This window comes from Hemicordylus capensis, chromosome 1, assembly GCF_027244095.1.
Source record: "Hemicordylus capensis ecotype Gifberg chromosome 1, rHemCap1.1.pri, whole genome shotgun sequence".
Classification (NCBI taxonomy): Eukaryota; Metazoa; Chordata; class Lepidosauria; order Squamata; family Cordylidae; genus Hemicordylus; species Hemicordylus capensis.
In genome coordinates, this window is record NC_069657.1 from 373,954,210 (window position 1) to 373,973,773 (window position 19,564).

The 19,564-nt window shown below is 42.1% G+C and overlaps 1 protein-coding gene across 2 annotated transcripts; it reads right to left on the bottom strand.

The window, feature by feature from the left end:
• Positions 1 to 268: 268 nt before the first annotated feature.
• Positions 269 to 17,638, bottom strand: UNC93A (unc-93 homolog A). 2 transcript variants are annotated; one of them, XM_053285313.1, is made up of 8 exons: positions 17,552 to 17,638; positions 16,586 to 16,767; positions 12,702 to 12,931; positions 8,746 to 8,874; positions 6,904 to 7,115; positions 3,924 to 4,059; positions 2,515 to 2,646; positions 269 to 790 (listed from the first exon to the last, which is right to left on the bottom strand). In XM_053285313.1, the coding sequence occupies exons 1-8, from the start codon at positions 17,636 to 17,638 to the stop codon at positions 516 to 518; spliced, it is 1,383 nt and encodes a 460-aa protein (XP_053141288.1). In that variant the 3' UTR covers positions 269 to 515. The 2 variants fall into 2 exon arrangements, with proteins under 2 accessions (XP_053141288.1, XP_053141289.1); XM_053285314.1 differs by lacking the exon at positions 8,746 to 8,874.
• Positions 17,639 to 19,564: the final 1,926 nt, after the last annotated feature.

Below are 19,564 nucleotides of genomic sequence, written 5' to 3' on the forward strand. Positions count from 1 at the left end.
TTGATCCAGCTGCTATTTTTAAAAGAAAAGCTAAGGCCATTAGTGCTAATAGGGGCTCAATGTAAAGTGCAGTTTGGCTCTGGCAGGACTGATAAGCCTGTATCCCACTGAGATGATCAGTATTTATTTTATGTATTACATTACAACAATATGCATTTGCTATATTAATACAAATGAATGAGTACAAAAGAAATAATGTTTATATTAGCAATATGCACTGATTTCCCCTCCAAATAGAGGGGCAAAACAAATTAAAAACAATTCTGTCATTAGTAGCATGAAGTTTAACTCTACAAGGCCTTATATATTTGCATATTGTACAATTTTGGGTATTTGTTTGTCTATACTCTTCCTCATTATTAAGGGTTTTAACACACCTTCTTTGATCCTGATCCTGTCATACAGTGTTCCTATGGATATCAGTGCTATTCCCTTGTAGCCAATGAAAGCACATGGACAAAACTGGGTTAAGGAATGGGGGTAGTGTCCTGTCTTACACAGATTACCTTGTTGGGTTAGAAATTTGTTTGCAGAGCATCTGGCTGAACTTTGATTGGCTCCTCCTTATTTGTGTTATTTGGCATTCCGGGAGAACTCTTGGATTCCAGGTACTCAACTGTCTCATATGTAATCATAGCAATGACTAGGACAGCCAGTACGATATACAGCTTGATGTAGACTTGTAAGAAAGTGCTATAGCCAAAGGCTATGACAAATCCCAGCGATTCCCATAGGCGATAATTAGCAAATGCAGCCTCCTTGTTCTTCTCAAATAAAACTCCATAGAGGGCTATAAAAAAGTGAAAACAAAGAAGAGGATAAAATACTGTTTGAAGCCTAGATCTGACGCTCATTAATATTTGTAAAGGCACCAACTAAACCCTTTGCTGGAAAAGGTCACACTGCAATGACATATTTTGTTACACTTTCTTTTGAAACAGGTGGCTGTTTAAAATCAGAGTCCTTGTTCAAATAAATGTCAATTGTTAAATCGGTCTGGCTATTCGGGTTATCATGAATAGACCAATCACCAAGCAACTAATAGGTGGTCAGGGACTTTAACAAAATAACATTATTGTCCTTTGATGGCTAGATGTTTCCTTTGGAAGATGACACCCTTCAGCTGGTGTGAGGGGCAGAGGAACAGTATTATTGCAATTTTGGCTTTGGGCCCAGAGACAGATAGCTGAGGCTGGGGTATTAGAGCACTGGTTTTAGCTGGTCTTGGAGGCCCACAGGACCACAGTTTCCTTTGGGGAAACTGTAGTAGGATAAATAGTTATGCTGCCTGCTTGTATATCCAACAAACACGCTATCACAAAGACATCGTAAGTCTCCAGTGCTCTCTCATCCAAATTAAACGTGACAGTACCACTAGAGGTGTAGTGAGCTTGAAGGCAGCCCGGGTACAAACTCTGGAGCAGGGATTCTCAACGTTGGGTCTCCAGATGTTATTGGACTTCAACTCCCATAATCCCTAGCCCCAGTGACCTCTGGAGAACCCTGCCATCCTTTTGCCGTTTACTTTTCTCCCCCACTGCCTGTTTGCTCATTGCTTTGCTCCCCACACCCCACTCCATTGTTTGACTGTTCTTCCCCTTTCTGCTCACCAGGTTTTTGTTTTGTGGAGTTGTGGCAAGAAAGCACTGGCAGTGAAGGAGAGCAATATAGGGGGTGGGGCAGAAAGCAGTGTTCCCTCTAACAGGGATATCCAGATGTTGACTACAACTCCCAGAATCCCCAGCTGCAAGGGTTGGACCTACCTTCCCCCCAGCTGAGCAAGGAACTCCTTTTTGGTGTACCAGCGTGCGTCCACAAGATCCATGATGCTCTTGGCAGTGCAGATCACTGGAGGCTGGGAAAATGAGACCCAGCCTCCAGGAATCCCATAATGTACCATATGATGAGCATGGTGCATTGGAGGATTCCCTGTGAGTTGGGGTCTCTAGGTGCCCAACTATGTGTGTGCTCAGGCTGTGTGCATCCCAAGCATACCACACCCTGGCCGTGGGGTTGAGAATGTGCCCACACCCTCTAACCCCAGTTAAGGGCTGGGATTAAATGTCAGGCTAGTGGGGGCAGAAGCACCGAGATTGGGAGTGATCCTGGCACTCCACACAAGCAGCCCAACCCATGTTGGGCTGCTCATGTGAACAGCCTCTCTACATGTCTGTAAAAAGATCTGTTGGAACAGTGACTGCTGCTTAAATCCTGATAGGTCTATATTCTTCAGATTCTTAAATTATCTTTGGAATGCAATAATGAGACCTTGTTCAAGTGAGTAGAACCTTAGTAGGAAAATGGTTCTTAGAATAAGCTGCTCATGCATGGCTCACTGTCTGTGGAGCTGAAAAACATTCAGGCTCAGCTCTGGCCCAGTTTTAAGCAACAGGACAGTTGCAAAAACATGAATAATAAGGAAGAGTGGACCTCTGAAGTTCAGTTCTCCAGCATTTCATGTCCAGCGCATTCTAAACAGACTCACTTTATGTAGTTCCTGTCATAGTGACTTACCATTGGTTTGTGTCTGCCATATAGCATCAGCCACACCCCAGAATGCAGGCAATATGAAGAATACAGGTAGATGCTTTGGGGAAGGCTTCCAGAGCAGCAGTGCTATTATACAGGCAAGGTGGACAACTGCACCTGTTGGATTAGGAAAAAATGGAGAGAAAACAATTAATAAGCTAGCAGTTCTCCATCATCATCATCATCATCATCATCATCATCATCATCATCATTTATATACTACTTTTCAATGAGAAAGTTGTCAAAGAGGTTTACTACTACTACTTAGCCATAAGGAGGAGAGAGAAAATACTTTTGTGGGCTGCATCACATTTGCCTGAATTAATTGTAGTACAAGTACTCTGTTGCACAGACTATAAAGCTGCTACTAATTTATAAGCCGCCACCATTGTTGCTTAGAAAACAAGCTGATTACTCTCAGATGTTACAGTGCCAGCTGTATGTGATCCCTAGAAAGATTCAAGTAAGAAAAACCACCATCCGGACTCAGCAACAGAGGGGTGGAGCCTGAAGGAGGGAGGTAGAGCCAAGAGACATAAAAGGGCTCAGTTAGTTCTGGGACTCTGTTGAATCCATTCACTCCCTTAGAGCTCTCCAGGGTCCTGTAGACTTATCTTCTGGGCCCCCATGGAAGACCAAGAAAGGACAACCTATTCCAAACCTCCTCAGTCATGTCAGTGGAATTACTATAAACAATTTCAATACCACAGCCAGTGCATTCAGGGTCAAACTAGAAATGACATGGGAATGCTGGGATTGGAACTCTCAGTGTAGCTTTCCTTTTTCAAAAAAGCAGCAGCACATAGAGGATTGGATTGGGAAATGATGATGGTGTGGGGGTTAGGGTTTTTATTTCTTAGCCCCTATGCTGACTGGAGCTGGTTCCCCTATTGCAATCAATGCAAAGCTTCTGGTAGGCGTGCCCTTTTAATTTGCATATAAAACTGGTCCCCTTGATTACTTCTGTCTGAAACTTGGTGGCCACGATTTCTTGGAGGGATCCTCAAATGCTCCCTCATTGAAACTAGTGGGGATGAAAATGAACCAACCATCAAATGAAAACAAGCAATTTTCATGATGTCACAAATGTGGTTTCCACAAATACATAAAGACACAAGCAAGATTACTACACAGAAAATTGAACAGAGATAGAAAATGAAATGTCTTCTGTCACATCTCTTCTGAAGTGACTGAATATCCTCACTTATTTGAATATTCACATTAACTAAACCCTCTTCTTTTCCAGCGTCCTATTAATATATGAAGTATTTTTCTTGAGGCTGATCTTGTTTTGACCAGTTGCTCATTAAATGGGGCCCCATGCCCTAAAGCATGAGCACATCTAATTCATTGTACCAGATGAGCCCCTCGGTCCTCAAGTAGCCTCTACATACCCAATGCAAATAGAACTTTTCTGCCAGTGAACTGGGAAATCTTTCCAAACAACATCGAGCAGAGAGAATTTGCAGCCGAGAAGCAGATCATCACATAGCCAACAAAATTTATCCCGAGGGCACAAGTCACATAAGACTAGAAAGGAGAGAAAGAAACACAGGCACACAGAATTATTATTCATGACAGCAACTTGGAGTCTCTTGTTTTAGGTGAAAGTGCTCTGTGAATATTCATACAAATAGACATGATCAATAAAACACAGTGTTGTGTCTTTGCCAGAGAGTCTCTGGATTTAATCTGTGCCTGCTGTGCAGTGGTGGGATTGAGATGTGGGCTTGGACGTTCTCCATACATCCAGCTGAAAGCAAAAGCAGCTGAAGACCTGGAGATGTGTGGTATTGAAAATGAACAGAAAGCATTGATTTAGCTCTGGTAATCAAAACACTGTGGTTGACAGACACATGGTTAACTCTCTAGGCTTAAGGGCATTTGAATATGAAGCATAAGAACACAAGAATAGCCCTGCGGGATCAGGTCCAAAGCTTATCTAGTCCAGCATCCTGTTTCACACAGTAGCCCACCAGATGTCTCTGGGGAACCCACAGGCATAGGCATGTGTGTGTATACACACACACACACACACACACACACACACACACATAGAGTGGGGGAGGGAGAGACGGGGGAACATACAGTATGCATGGCAAAATCATGCTTACAAACTGCATCAGTGTCAGGATCGAACTACCTGTATTTATTAATTGGAATCTGAGATCCTGCACATTACTGCCCTATGTGGCAGCCAACTGCACTACAGCAGCCTTGCCAGATACAGCCTTCTCAAGGTGGATAAACTCAGCCCATCAGGCAGTTCACTGACTCCTTCCAGGACAGGAAGAATACAAAGGTTTCTTGCCTTGGCTAAGGCTTTGCTTCAGTTTCAGAGTCTCTTTGGTTCTTGTGTTGCTTGATTGTGGTTCCTATTTGATTTGATCTCTGATGTTGGCTCTGACTTTCAGCTTGTCTTTTGTTCTGGTCCAGTTCTTGTTTGTCTTCTCAGCTTTGTCCCTTGTTCTCAACTCTATTTTGCAGCTTGTTTTCAGATTTTGTCTCCTGATTTCTTTGCTTGGCTTTGTTTTTGGGGCTCAGTTTGCTCAGTTTTCTCAGTTTGCTTCCTAACTCCAGTTACTGGTGGGGTGGGGAGTGTTCTACTGGCTTGGCTTTTACCAATTTTTGTCATCTTACATTTTATTGCTTACTGATTTGAGCATTATAGTTTCATTTTGAAAATTGCACATTTATTGAAGGTATAAATAGTAAATCAATAAAATAAGCAGGTATCCATACACCTAATCCACTGGTGTGTGCCTTGACAGGATCCTTTCTTCAGCATGAATCACCATTTATACCCATTTTACAGGTGAATACGTTCTACTCCATGAAGGTAAGAGGTCACAAAGGTATTTTTTGACACACTAGCCACCTAATGGCTCAGCACAGAAGTAATTTGCCTAGGGAACAAGAGGTTGCTGGTTCGAATCCCCACTGGTATGTTTTCTAGACTATGGGAAACACCTATAATGGGCAGCAGCGATATAGGAAGATGCTGAAAGGCATCATCTCATACTGTGCGGGAGATGGCAATGGTACACCCCTACTGTATTCTACCAAATAAAACCACATGGCTCTGTGGTCACCAGGAACTGACACCAACTCAACTGTTCAGCGACTCGAGTTCCAGTGTAAAGTTCCTGCAAGTCACATGATACTCCAAACACTTGAAATGAAAAGGATGTAAATGGTTAGCTTGTTACATGGTTTGGATGTTTCAACCCAAACACAGGTATTGCTTAGAAGTAGACACATTATGAACCTGTTCCACATCACCTTTTAATATTTATTTATTCATTCATTCATTCATTCATTCATTCATTCATTCACACAGTCAGACAGGTGTTATTGACTGGTTTGTTTTATCCAGACATTGAGGCCTTCCCAAGGACCTGGTATGGCTGAATTTTATTGTCAATGTTGTTGCTGTTGTTATAGATATTGTCGCAGAATATAGGCTGTTCCCAGTAAAGTTGCTTTTTGTAATTGGCTGATGGTGATTTCTGTGGTCCCTATGGTGTTGAGGTGCTAGTAAGTAAGTAAGAAAGATGGATCCCTGTCCCCAAAGGGCTCACAATCTAAAAAGAAACATAAGATAGACACCAGCAACAGTCACTGGAGGTACTGTGCTGGGGGTGGATAGGGCCAGTTACTCTCCCCCTGCTAAATAAAGAGAATCACCACATTAAAAGGTGCCTCTTTACCAAGTTATTCACACATTATGCTGTACACAGGTACAGCAATACAGTTCCTTACTGTATCATGCATTTCAGAGACCTGTACACAGTGTTCATTTTAATTCACATGAAAACGTACACAAGTGTATAGGTTGTTGGGGATAATTACTTATATAGCAGAGCATTTCAGGAGCTAACTCACTCCCATTACAGCAGAAGTTAACAAAGTCTCAGGGGCAACAGCTTGTAAATGATAAGCACGGAGATTCATGTAAGGTTAAACTAATCTACTTTATTCAGAAGTCCATGATGATAGGAAAAATCTATATCTAACCACCGGCTACATGGTAGTCAAGGAAAGAAAGTCATAAGAAGCATGGTGCTCAGAGAGAGAGAGCTAGAAGCATTCTGGGAAGAAGAAGAAGGAAGTCACTCCCAGAAGTTCCTGAATACATTCTATCCATAGAGGGGTCATAGAGGCAGAAATAAACAGGAAAGAGAAAGAGACTCTAACTATCAATCTCTACTCCCAATGCCCCTAGTGGTCATTAGGGTTAATGGTGCAAAAGGTTGATGCCATCTGGAGCTGGATGGATCTCCAACACAGGTATCTGTACACTCATACAACAATGTCTGAATAGTGCTATTGAAAATTAGGGAATGATCAAATGAGTTTCACTTGCATTCCTACCTTGGTATAGTCACCAGCAAGGAATCCTTGTTCAAACCCACTATACATAGTCAGAGGGATCAGGAGACACTGTCGTTTATCTTTAAGCTGCCGAAATGTTGCCAAGAAAGTGGAGCAAAAGGAGGGTGGCTTCTCTTCTTTACTCTCTTCTTGGTTGGCTCTGATCTGATCCAGAAGCACCGTGACTAGCAACACAGCTAGTACCCCACTACCTGAAGAGTTAAAGGACACATTATGATATAACGGAAGTAAATAAGTGGCTGGCAGTTGATTTATTTGTAATCAGTACTGAGTTATAGGGTTATTCCATTTGGCAAATGTGTCTCAAATATCAGAGGCCAAACAAATAAAATCCTAACTTCGAGTCTGAGCCTTCAGTATTAGGGCATCCACCATGCAAAATTCCTCCACTCAGCCATGACATTTGTGTTATGATAGCTGGAAAAATAAACTATGCTGTTGCATAAGAGAGATTTCTTATTCTTCCAGGTTAAGTTAGAAGTTACCCTGAGGTCAGCATGAATGCTCCTTTACAATTGTCAGCCTTGTAGCTAGATAAATATGTTTTCTGAGCCTCTCCCAATTCACTGAAATTATTTCCAAAATATATGTAAAAAGAGAAATTAGAACTGAATTTTGAAAACAGTTGTTAATACATCATTATGTATCAACCATCAGTACCCACAGATGCTAAATACCACAGCATGTCGGCTACCAACTATTGTCAAATACCATCTGTGAGATACCAGATATTTGGAGAATGTTCAGCAAATATGGCAGCATTCGGAGAATATTCATCATCAGCATTCACAATGGAGAATTTGAAAGTGATATGTGCTGTGACCAGATTTGTTTCACCTCTAATGTCATCCCTCATGACCATCTCTGAGGACAGGGAGGTGGGACCACCTGGAGATATGTATTGTGTGAACCAACCTGCACCATGGAAGCACTCTCCCGATGACTTGCATTATATACATCTATTAAATCATGTGTATATTATGAACACCTTATAAACATTGTCTCTGGAAACTTGGAGACATACAGTACCATACATAGCACAGTGGATACAACAATGTTGTAAGCTGTGCCAAGCAGTAGTGCACTGGAAGGGTGAGGTGTAAATATTTTACGTAAACAAACAAACATGACACTATGCAGACACCTGCCAAAATCAGCATTCAGAAATGTACAGTGATTATCTCTGGATATTAAAAGTTCAGTCTTTTGCTAGCTAGCCTGGCCTCCCTTGAATGGAGGCATTCCCACCCCCTTTTTGGCAGATACTTCATATCTATCCTTTTCATATCTTTTGGCAATGATTGTACATCATGCTCTGCCAATAAACTATCTCTGATTTTTGAGATGTATTTATTTATTTTTATTTATTTAAAATATCTATACCCCACCCTTCCAGCACACTACTGCTTGGGCCGGCTCACAACATTAATAAAACAGACACAATGTAAAATAAGAGACTAATAAAATTAAACAAGTTAAGTTGAACAACTTAAAAGCCCAGGTTAAAAGACAATTAAAATTACATTTTTTTAAAGTTTCAAATTAAAATTTATTTTAAAAGCTAAAAACTGAGAACTATAAAAACTGAAACTGAAATGGGAAACAGATATGTACAACTGCCCTGCTATTTTAAGCACTAATTAAAAACGTTTGCATATGGACATTGTGAGGACACCTCCCTCTCCCCCTCTAAACAGATTGATGGTTCTACCATCTGTGTGCTTCAGAATTTCTCAGGAAGGTGGAAGCTCACTGGCTGAAACATAGTGCATCAGCATCTCATTTGCATATGTAACATAAGATATCCCTGGATGCATCTACCTGTGTAGATTCCCAGCAGAGTGTAGATTAAGGTATTGCTTGGTCCTTTTGAAGCAGTGGTACTATTTGTAGCATTTGTTGTACAGTCATATGCTCCACAGCATGCCAGATCTGCTTCTGAGATTTGCACTAGTCCATTAGAAAAATAGAAAAGAGCAACTTGTTAGTGGCCAAAAGCAGGTAAAAATCAAGACTATAAATGAAAGTAAGCCAAGGTCATTCTGCAGTGTTTTTCAGATTGTCAGGTTTCTTATCTTCAGTAAGATCAGTATTGGTGGATAAAGTGCCTGTATTTGTCCCACAATCTGCTACGAAAGCAAAGAGATTCCACAGTTCGTGCCAAGGATTCCTTGGCAGACAAATCAATGTAGGAACAGTAGCATGAGTGCACAGTGCTTGAAATACACAAAGGCAACAAACTTGACGTGACATGGAAGACTCATGTACAGGGTCCCTTGCAGTTTTGCACCAACATATTTTCCTCCATAGGGCAAACAGAAGTTTTTTGGGGAGGGCTTAATTAGGAAACTGGATGGGGAAGGGTTGAACCTCTCCCCACCCCCTGCCAAAGCTAAAGTCTCAAACCCCTGCTAACTTGGCAAAGAGCCACCTTTTAATATGGTGATTCTCTTTATTTAGCAGGGGGAGAGTAACTGCCCTATCCACCCACAGCACAATACCTCCAGTGGCTGTTGCTGGTGTCTAGCTTATGTTTCTTTTAGATTGTGAACCCTTTGGGGACAGGCATCCATCTTATTTATTTATTATTTCTCTGTGTAAACTGCCCTGAGCCATTTTTGGAAGGGCAGTATAGAATTCTAAATCATCATCATCATCAATCATCATCATCATCATCATCATCATCATCCAATTCCTTTGCCCACCACTCACTCTATCTATCTATCTATCTATCTATCTATACACACACATACATACATACACATACATACACCCCTGCAGGGGAACCTGATCACTGATCTCCTGTATCTAAATGCACCCATGAATGCACAAGTGGGCGCTATTGTGCACTCTGGTTGGAACTGCAAAAAAGATATATCTGCATTAATGTCCTTCCCTCTCCTTGATAGTTGAGAGTGTAATTGGGACCCCACCTAGGGGCTGGTATGCATAACTGCATAACCACTGCTGCAGCATAACAAAATGATAGCTCTGCTGCTTCTCTATAGGGAGAAACTGTGCCTTTGAGACATGTTCAAATGTTGTGTTCCCTTGCAGCACTGCAAGAAAACTACCACAGCTCTTTTTAGACTGCTTTTATCATGGAAAGTACCCTTATGAGATCGCCTTGCTGTCCATGTACACGTCTGTGTATGCATCTGTGTGTCTGTCCGTGTGCACATCTTTGTGCCCATCGTGTGCATGTCCCCACCCCCAAAAACTTCACAATGCCTCCACTGGTTTGTAGCAAATTTGGTACAGAGGTTGTGCCACATAGGGACACCTGAATGGCATGGTTGGTGATGAAATCGTGCACCCTGAGCCAAGATGGCAGCCGCATGGAAAATAGGAGGATTAGCTCTTACCAAAATGCTTTTTTTTTGTTATTCGTTCCTAGCAGCAGTTTTTGGTTTGGTTAGTAAGTGGAGCTTTATCCATCAGCAGTGATCTGCTTCAGACAGGAGCTGTAGGATAGTCATTTTTAAATGGTTCTGGTGACATTTAGCCCTAGGCTGTCCCCAGGGAGAGCCTGCTTTTATTATTATCCTTGGATTTACTTTCAACCAGCCTATTCCACCTGGCCTGAATAAACCATCACAGCTCATTTAATCCTTTAACTTCTGTGTTGAACATGACACAGCCAAAAATAAAAATATAGAATCATATAAATCCTTAGACCGGATAATAACAGGACTAATTGTTCCTGGAGTTCTATAAAGTTGTCACCACAACTTGCAAACTGAAGTTGAACACCATCCCAAGCCAATAAGAACGTAAACCTGTGAAGTGAGTTCAGTGCCTTTAGTTGCACAGATTGCTAGATCAGGGTAAATGAGCAACAATATTGTTTATCACTATTATTTATTAATTCTTTCAATTTATATACTGCCTTTACTAAAGCGGCTCAGAGTGGTTTGCATTACAAACAAAACCACATAATAAAGCAATTAAAATTAACAAAACATATAAACCAGATTAAAATTAAAACCAGATATTAAAAGCCAGGCTAAAAGGTGGGACCTGAAGGCCTCCAAGTAAGATAATCTTCTTATATCCATGGGGAGCACATTCCACAAGCTTCTCATTTGTGCCTTCTCAGCGACAACTGAGAAGGCCCAATCCCAGGTAGCCACAAGATGAATCTGTAGCCCCCAAAGGTGGATCCCTCCTGATACTCTTAATGAGCAGTGGGGAACTTATAAAGAAAGGTGCTCCCTCAAGTTGAGAGAGTTTGACTGATTGATTGATTGATTAAGTGCCATCAAGTCAGTGTCAACTCTTAGAGACCACATAGATAGATTCTCTCCAGGATTATCTGTCTTCAACTTGGCCTTTAAGGTTTCTCAGTGGTGCATTCATTGCTGTCATAATCGAGTCCATCCACCTTGCTGCTGGTCATCCTTTTCTTCTCTTTCCTTCAACTTGCCCCAGCATTATGGACTTCTCAAGGGAGCTGGGTCTTCACATAATGTGTCCAAAGTATAATAGTTTGAGCCTGGTCATTTGTCCCTGGAGTGAAAATTCTATGTTCTATGTTCCCTTTGTTTGTTTTCCTGGCTGTCCATGATATCCTGGACAGAGCTTAACCTGGGCTTAACCCACACGTAAGCCATTCGGGGCTTTAAAGGTAAAAATCAGCACTTTGTACTTTGCCTGGAAACATATCAGCAGCCAGTGCAACTGTTTAAGAACAGGTATAATGTGGTCTCTGGAATACCCCAGAGATCAATATGACTGCCGCATTTTGAAGTTACTGAAGTTTCTGAACTGCGTACAAAGGCAGCCCTACAAAGAGCGCATTGCAGTATTCCAACCTGGAGGTTGCCAGCTGGTGTACCACTGTTTTCAGGTCACTATACTCAAGGAATGGTTGGAGTTGTCACATCAATCACAGCTGGTAGAAAGTGTTCCTGGCCACAGCCTCAGCCTGAGGCACCAGGATGAGAGTAGGATATCACTGATTGGTAACTTCATCAGGGTGCTAATAGAACTAGTTTCAACATGCCCTTCAGCAACTTCCTCATAGCTACTCCCAATTAAATAAATAACAGTGGTAGGAAAAAGTTGTCTGCCACTTGCAGGTAATATATACTTCAGGTCCAGTTCTGTGCATGTTTACTCAGAATTAAGTCCCGCTGAATGCAGTTGGGTTTACTCCCAGGTAAGAATACATCGGATTGCAGCCTCTTAGGTACCCTTTCTTCTTGCAAGCTGTGATATTCAGTCTAGGAGCCAAGAGCTGGAGGAAAGTTCCCTTTCCTTTTTCCAAAGGGGAAGAAGAACGCACTTTCCTGGTGGTGAGACAGAGTAGTCCATTCCCTTTTTTTATTCTGGATACATACTGGATACTTTAAGCTTGAAAGAAGCATGATAGTTTCTTAAAGAATGCCAGGAAGTTATTCACTGGCATGGAGCAGTTATACGTATGGCAATTTTGATATGGTGTCTTGGAGGCACTTCAACATCAACACAAGTTGATTCTTGAAAAACTGTGTTCCCTCCTGATTACATTTGAAGGACACCATCGTCATACATAGCTGTACTTTTATTTTTATTTTTTGACAAAATTATGGACAACTGTTGTTATTGCACAACATCCCATTATCCCTAAAATTGCTTCTGCACTACTCTACCTGCTACATTATCCCCGTTTTAAAAGGGAATAATGGAAAGAAAGAAGAAGAAGATTCTAGTTTTCTGTAGTACATCTCACACTTTCAAAAGAACAAGGCACGGAAAGAAATTGTGCCATACAGTAATACATTTTAGTTTTTTACCTTTGTGAGGAGTTTGGCCAAATACCAGGGATGATATCAGGTTTCCCCAGACTCCAGAGGACTGAAATATCAGAAAGAAGATTCCAAAATACTGGGAGACAACATCTTTTCCATTTTTCCCTGCTTTCTGTGCATATGAGTTGCCAGCAATGGTGAGATATGTACACTTGGCAGACCAGAGAGGTGCTCCTCCCAGCCCCAAGATCATAGATGTGGGGATCAGTGTGTACCTGCCAAAATACATTATTTAGTTATCTCTTTTGAAGCAACCAACTTATCCTGAAAGAGATGCCAAAGAACAGAGTCACACAAATAGTTTTCTCACACTGTAAGAGAGAGATTTTCAGTCACCTTCTGCTAAGACCCACAAGGGACTAGATCATATGAAAGGGCCACTGATTACTCATGTTAACTCCCTGTCCACCACACTTCCAGCAATCCTCATAATTCAGGCTCGTTCTGACAATCCTCATCCAACCAGCTGCCCAATACGCAATACATATTGGGGATGTGCATCTGGGTTGTCATCCCTACCCTCTGCATAGCCATGGGGCAGTGGAACATCCAAATTGCACCTAATTGTGCAGTTAAAATATGATACAAAGTTAGTACTTTAACTGCACAGTTAGGTTCAGATGCCCCAACTGCTAACCAAACTGATAACACGGTTAGGTTAGCAGTTCAGATGTCCCCTCTCCCATGACTAAGTAAGAGTGGAGATGGTGTGCTAGGATGAGAGATGTGTCCCCTCACTGAACATCATACATTGGGCATCCAGTTGGATGACAATAGTCCAAACAGGTCTAATGGGATCTTTAAAAGGCATTGACTTATGGGGGAAAGATAGTTGATTGAGTACCCTGGGGATCCTCATAATACGATCATTAGGGCTGTGCATCTCAGTGAAATGATAATCTGGTCCCAGGCAATGAATGCTCTACCAGAAACAATTCTGATGAAAAATGCCTCTGATATCAGCAATCTACCTGATACTATACCACATTGTATTGGTATGTATTGAATAGGATTGAAGGGTGGGGCTTACCTTGACTGAAGAACTGGTTTGTCTGGATACACTTCTGGGCAGCTGCAACAGTGGTGTTTCAAATCACTGCCTTGCTTGCTTGGTCTCACCCTATAATACCTTAGAAACATGACATTGCATCCTTTTCTTGATGCATTACTTGGGGGAAAGTGGCTGTGCCCTGTCACCATGGGCTGCAGCCTTCCCTCTCCCAGTAATGCTGCACCAGGAAAAGAACACAATGTCTTGATGCTGCTTTCTTTCCAGCTGCTCTGTAGGGTAAGACCAAGCAAGGAAAAAACCAATTTGAAATGCCGCCACTGTGGCTGCCCAGAAGGCAGCCTGTTTCTTCAGAGAAGAAAGCTCTTCAGTAAAGGTAAGCTCCCCCTTCACCCAGCACAACACATCAAACCGATACCAATGTATCAGCTCGAAATGATCCAGACCACTCTGGGTATCAAGAGCACAATCTGATCATTACTGGGATCGAGTCAATCCTGATCCCAATAATGATGGCCAAGCACAACCTAACTATAATTAATCATGAAAAAGAAAAAAGAAACAGAAAAAACAGGCAAATATTAACATTACGGAGCTCCAGAAAAACCTTCCATACACATTTATCACTGAGTTTAGATTACTCATAAAATATTACGGGAGTTCTAAAGAAGCAACCAATTTACTTTCACCATTGATAGAAGCTCTCCACACAAGTAGTATGGAGAGAGTCAAGGAGGGTTTGGCAGGGAGAGCAAGCTTGGCCCGCTCTCCCTGCACATGAGCACTCCACCTTCCCTGGGTGGCCGGATCAGTTACCCACATGATTACTGGCTCCGTCACAGAGCCGGTAGGGGCCGGCAGGGATCGGGGGCCACCTGGCCCCCAGAAGTCCCAGCATGCCCCATGCAAGTGTGCCAGGAGGCTTGTTTTAGCTGCCCAGTCAGGGGTCTCCTTGTGCATCATGGAGCTGTGCCATGGCGACTCATGGTCACGGAAATGGGGTTAGCAGAGTGCTCACTCTGCTAACCTCATTTTAGGGGAGGGGCACTTAGGCGGGCTAGCCACCATTGAACCACCAGGCTTACCTGCAAGCCTGATGGTTCTCGCGACTGCTGGAAAGCGGGCTGGGCTCCCTTAGTCCACTTTACTGTGACCTCATAATCTTCATCATAAAAGTGAGGTAAATCAGAATGGCTATGATACTGAGAAACTGCCTCAATGAAATAAGAATAGATAAAGCTAATGGAACTCCGTGGTTTAAGAGCTGCTTTATTTCTCTATAGTTATCACTTCGTGTTTTTATCATATGGACTCAAGACCTTTTTGTTTTTGTAGTGGCCTTTGGTGAAAACAAAGGAGCTAGGATAACAGAACATTAGGTAAACTTGTTTATTTCCCTACCCCATCCTTTGAAGTATAAATACACTTAAACACCCTTATTTGTTGCATTTACTGGCCTCTGCTTAGTTTAAGTTGGCTCAAGGCCTTGTTTATTTAAGCAGGAGAGGCTAGTGGTCACCTAAGCTATGGGAATAGTGGCTGTACACAAGCTCAGCATAAATAATATGCTGTACAAGATCTGTTTGTTTATCATGCTTCTTCCTGATTGTTCACCATCATCGAGGCTGGATGCACTTAGCTGTTCTTTTATTCTCCTTTGCAGGTGAGCAATGGCAGAGGAGGGATATACCTTCATCTCCTGCTTGTGGGTTTTCCAGAGGCATCTGGTTCTCCCCTGTGGGAAGCAGACTGCTGGACTAGATAAGCCTTTGTTCTCATCCAATAAGTATCTGCTTATGTTCTTATTATTGATGTGCAGAGGTGGGCCAGAAACGAAACAAGCAAAGGTCAAGAGAAACCGGGATGGTGATTGACCTCTGTTACACTCCTAGTTTATAGAATGTGTTCTAGCAGGAGTTGAGAGCTGAATGCCTTCAAATTGTGAGGTTGTCTGGTCTAAAGCCAAAATGCTATCCCTCAAAATCAATACAAGGCAGCATTAGAATGTCCATTTGTCCTCTACACCTTGCTGCATTTTAGATCTGAACTGTCAGGAGAGGGAACAGTTGATCTAGAGGGGTACAATTTTCCTGCCTCCATTGTCTTTCTTCTGAATATTGTAAACATTAACTCTAGCCCAGATTGAAGCAGAATTTCACTTCATCTAAGGCTAGCATTGATAAAAGAGTCTGCTGAGGGAAAACTGCTTGACTTTTCTTCTGAGGATGCACCTTTTGGGGCCCATCTACATTGTGACAGTTGCATGGGAGTGATGAGAAACATCCTCCATGTGGCAGCTGTTCCATATAGTAGCCATAATGTGGATAATGGCTGATAGCATGGCATGTTCCCATATTATTGTGAGATATTTCTGGCAGTGGCATGGCAGCCCTTCACATGTTAGAAGCTGCTGTACACTGTTACACACCATCACAAAGACCAAGAAATGTTACTGTGCCAACTCATCACGTGATAAGCAGCATCCAGTATTCAACTGACTGTGTGAACCTAGTTTAACTATACCCATTCCTCTTCACTTCCTCCCAGATACTCTTCATGTTTCCTGAGACCCCAGTAATACTTTCAAACCAAAGCATTCAGTTTCTACCACCGTTTGTGTTATAGAGGTAAGATATTGAATTTTTTTGGTCTTGTCAAATAATAAAAATGGTGACACCACAGCCTTCCTATGAAAGAAAGGCTTTGTGTTATTAAATATTCAAACATTTCCACCCTGGACTTTTCTTGATGGTAACACCCTGTGTGTTAATCAGGTTGAAAATATATTGCAATCTCAAAAAAAGGGGGGGGGAGAGAAAAAAAGAGGCAGCTGTTATAAGAAGTAGGCTATTAGTAATACCAGCTGGCATAGAAGTTGCCCAAGGAGAAAGTAATGTAGCAGCACATGGAGCCCACAATGGTCCACTTGCATCCAAGCTTCTTAATGAGGATTGGTGGGAGAAACATGGAGGACAGGATAAGAGCTGCATAGACAACGCTCAGAGAGGCAACACCCAGGCCTTCTTCAGAGTGGAGGCTGCTCTGCAGAGACAAAATGGAATGGGTGCAAACATTTACAAGACGCAACAGGCACCTTTGACTGGTGGGTGGAGTGAGAGACAAGCAAAGTTCCTGAAGCAAGCAGCTTGCTTTGGCAATGAGAACATTAAGCAGAGCCAACGTATTCACTAGAGCAGGGATCCCCAACGTTGGGCCCCCAGATGTTCTTGGACTTCAACTCCCATAATCCCCAGCCAAAGGCCACTGGGCCTGGGGATTATGGGAGTTGAAGTCCAAGAACATCTGGGGGCCCAACATTGAGGATCCCTGCGAGCATCCAAAAGCATTCACCTTGCCAAGGACAAGGAAACAGTTGTGTTTATGTCACTGTGGGGCACTCCAGTCCTGGAAGGAGGGTAGGGCAATACTTTGGGCAATGACTAATGAAATCCCCCTGCTTTTATTTGGACAGCAAGTTCATCTACTAGCAATGGCACACAAAGGTACAAAACCCTCTCATTTTTGTGGAGCTTTCAAATCATAAGGAAGGATTTTCTCAAGAAGCTCTCATGTTCTCATCTAACTAAGATACCTGAGTTGATTCAACTGTGAAAGTCTATGTAAAATCTGATATTTATCTTTTCCCTTCTGAACAAGCTGGTCTTTAGGGACTTCTAGGGCTCTCAACTAATGATAGCTTTAATTGGACTGTTTTCCCATCTACATGAGAACTCCATATATTTTATTCAAATATAATACCCACCTCACAGCCCCCACTTATGATCCATGTCTGGCTCTCATGTGATCACAAATGAAGTCCGCTTACCTGCAGGCTCTGTAGCCCTCCATAAGCAGTAAACAGAAGCAAGAATCCGAATGAAACAACAAGAATATTTTTCAGATTTTTTTCCATGTTTGGGTGTCACACAAGATATAAGCCTGCCAACTTAAGATGTTCACTGAATCATTCCAGATGGAGAGAGTTCAGGGAAAGAAGGGAGCGGAGAGTCAGCCAGACTAGTCTAGATTTACTTCATCTGTAATGTAAAGGAGTTGTGTTAGGCATTTGGATACTTGCCAGTGAACTTTACCTTTTCTAATATTGAAAGCATCATTGGGACCTGTTACTTATTCACTTGCTATGAAGTATGTTCAGAGCTCCGCAGATTGGATATTAATCTCTTTACTATCTGCCCTTTTACTCCAAGTTACACAATCCACTTCCAGCCACCAGGCAGTACTCATATTACTCTTTTGCTGCATAAGATGTATGCACCCTGTATAATTTTTTATTTTACTTGTTTTATTGCTAAATTTATATACCACCTTTCATTAAAACAATCCCAAGGAGGTTCACACAAAAATTAAAACAAGACTATATAAATACACAATTAAAATATAAGCTAAAATATAAACACAGATCTGACGAAAAAGATTTAAAATACAAGCATAAAATAACCATACAAAATACAAAGAAGGAGCAGTACAGACAGCAGTAACACAGCATTAGGCTGTATGGCACAGAAGGTAAAATGCAAATAGTTAACACACAAGGGTGGACTGTAGTAACGGATCAGAGGGTAAAGATTTAAAGCTCACTTGGAAGAAGGCATAGCAGGGCTATTTATGGCTGCTGAGTACTTAGAATCTTTACATGACCTGTCAGCAGGAGGGTGCAGTCCCTCCCTTCTAAGCAACTGCTGCCAACGCACAGCATGCCCATAAAGATAGTCTGCATAATGGATGGCCACACTCTCTCAGACTCAGTCAGGCCCAGGGATTTTTGCACATTTCTGTCTTTAAGGTCCAGTCAAAGTGGAGTTCAATGGGAGAGTTAAAGCACACTTGCAAATATCTCTCACTGAGCTCAACAGAAGTGCTTTAATGTTTCCCAGGTTGCATCCTAATACATTTCCTCTTTCATTTGTTTATTCTGGAGGCCAACGTGAGATTGTGTTTGTCTGCGGCTTGTTATGCACCCAGCATCAAATCATGGCTTGATCCCTGATGTTCTGGCTTGCTCTAACCCTTGTTAGTTAAGAAATCACAGTCCCCTGAGTTTGGACATCATGTGGAAGCATGGTTTCTTCAGCTTTCACTCTCCTGCATGAAGGAGAGGAGAGGGGAAACCTATGAGTCTGTGGCTCTCCAAGGCTCATTCTTGTAGAAGAAAACCGCTGTATCCCATCATGTTTGAATCATACAGGAAAATATTTGTAAAGAGTATGGCTGAAAGACTATAAATGCCCCCGCCCCCAGTGTACACATTTGTATCTAACAGAGAATTTCAGATAGCATTTTGTGCATCTGACAATAAATACTTATGCAGTAATAAATTTGTTGAGTCACTTAACGTGCTGCAGCCCACAGGACTCTTTCTCGGTTTTGGTGAATTGTGGCTACCCCTATGGAATTCATCATTCATTCATCACAATGGCAAAAAGGAGATGAGATGAGAATACTAAACCAGGATCTCCTGAACCAGCCACTAGAGGGTAGCCCGGTGTGGCTCTTCAAATCTGCATGCAGCGTGCAGGGACAAGAAAGTCAACACATCTAACTCCAGTATAAGAGGCCATGAAACGATGAGGCAAATGTTTGGAATTTTCTTTACTTTTAACAATCCATTTTAAACAGATTAAAATAATTATCCCAACAGGACACATTTCCTTCGTAATGTTTAGTAAAAGAAGCATGTGAAAGCAGATCCTCTTGTTCAGGAGTTCTCCATCCCTCCCTGCACCAGTTCAGTGGCTGCTACTTACTGAGGGTGGGGAACACAGTGATGTCACATGCCATATGAGAGCTGTTTTTAAAGATTTGTTTTTAGAGATTTGTG

Excerpts from the sequence above, each read along its gene's own strand:
- UNC93A (XM_053285313.1), bottom strand. The coding sequence starts at position 17,638 with ATGGAAAAAAATCTGAAAAATATTCTTGTTGTTTCATTCGGATTCTTG. Across the intron at positions 7,116-8,745 it reads TCTGCTGGGAATCTACACAG|GTAGTGGGGTACTAGCTGTG; the intron begins GTAGATGCATCC and ends TTAACTCTTCAG. Across the intron at positions 4,060-6,903 it reads TTGCTGGTGACTATACCAAG|TCTTATGTGACTTGTGCCCT; the intron begins GTAGGAATGCAA and ends TCTCCTTTCTAG.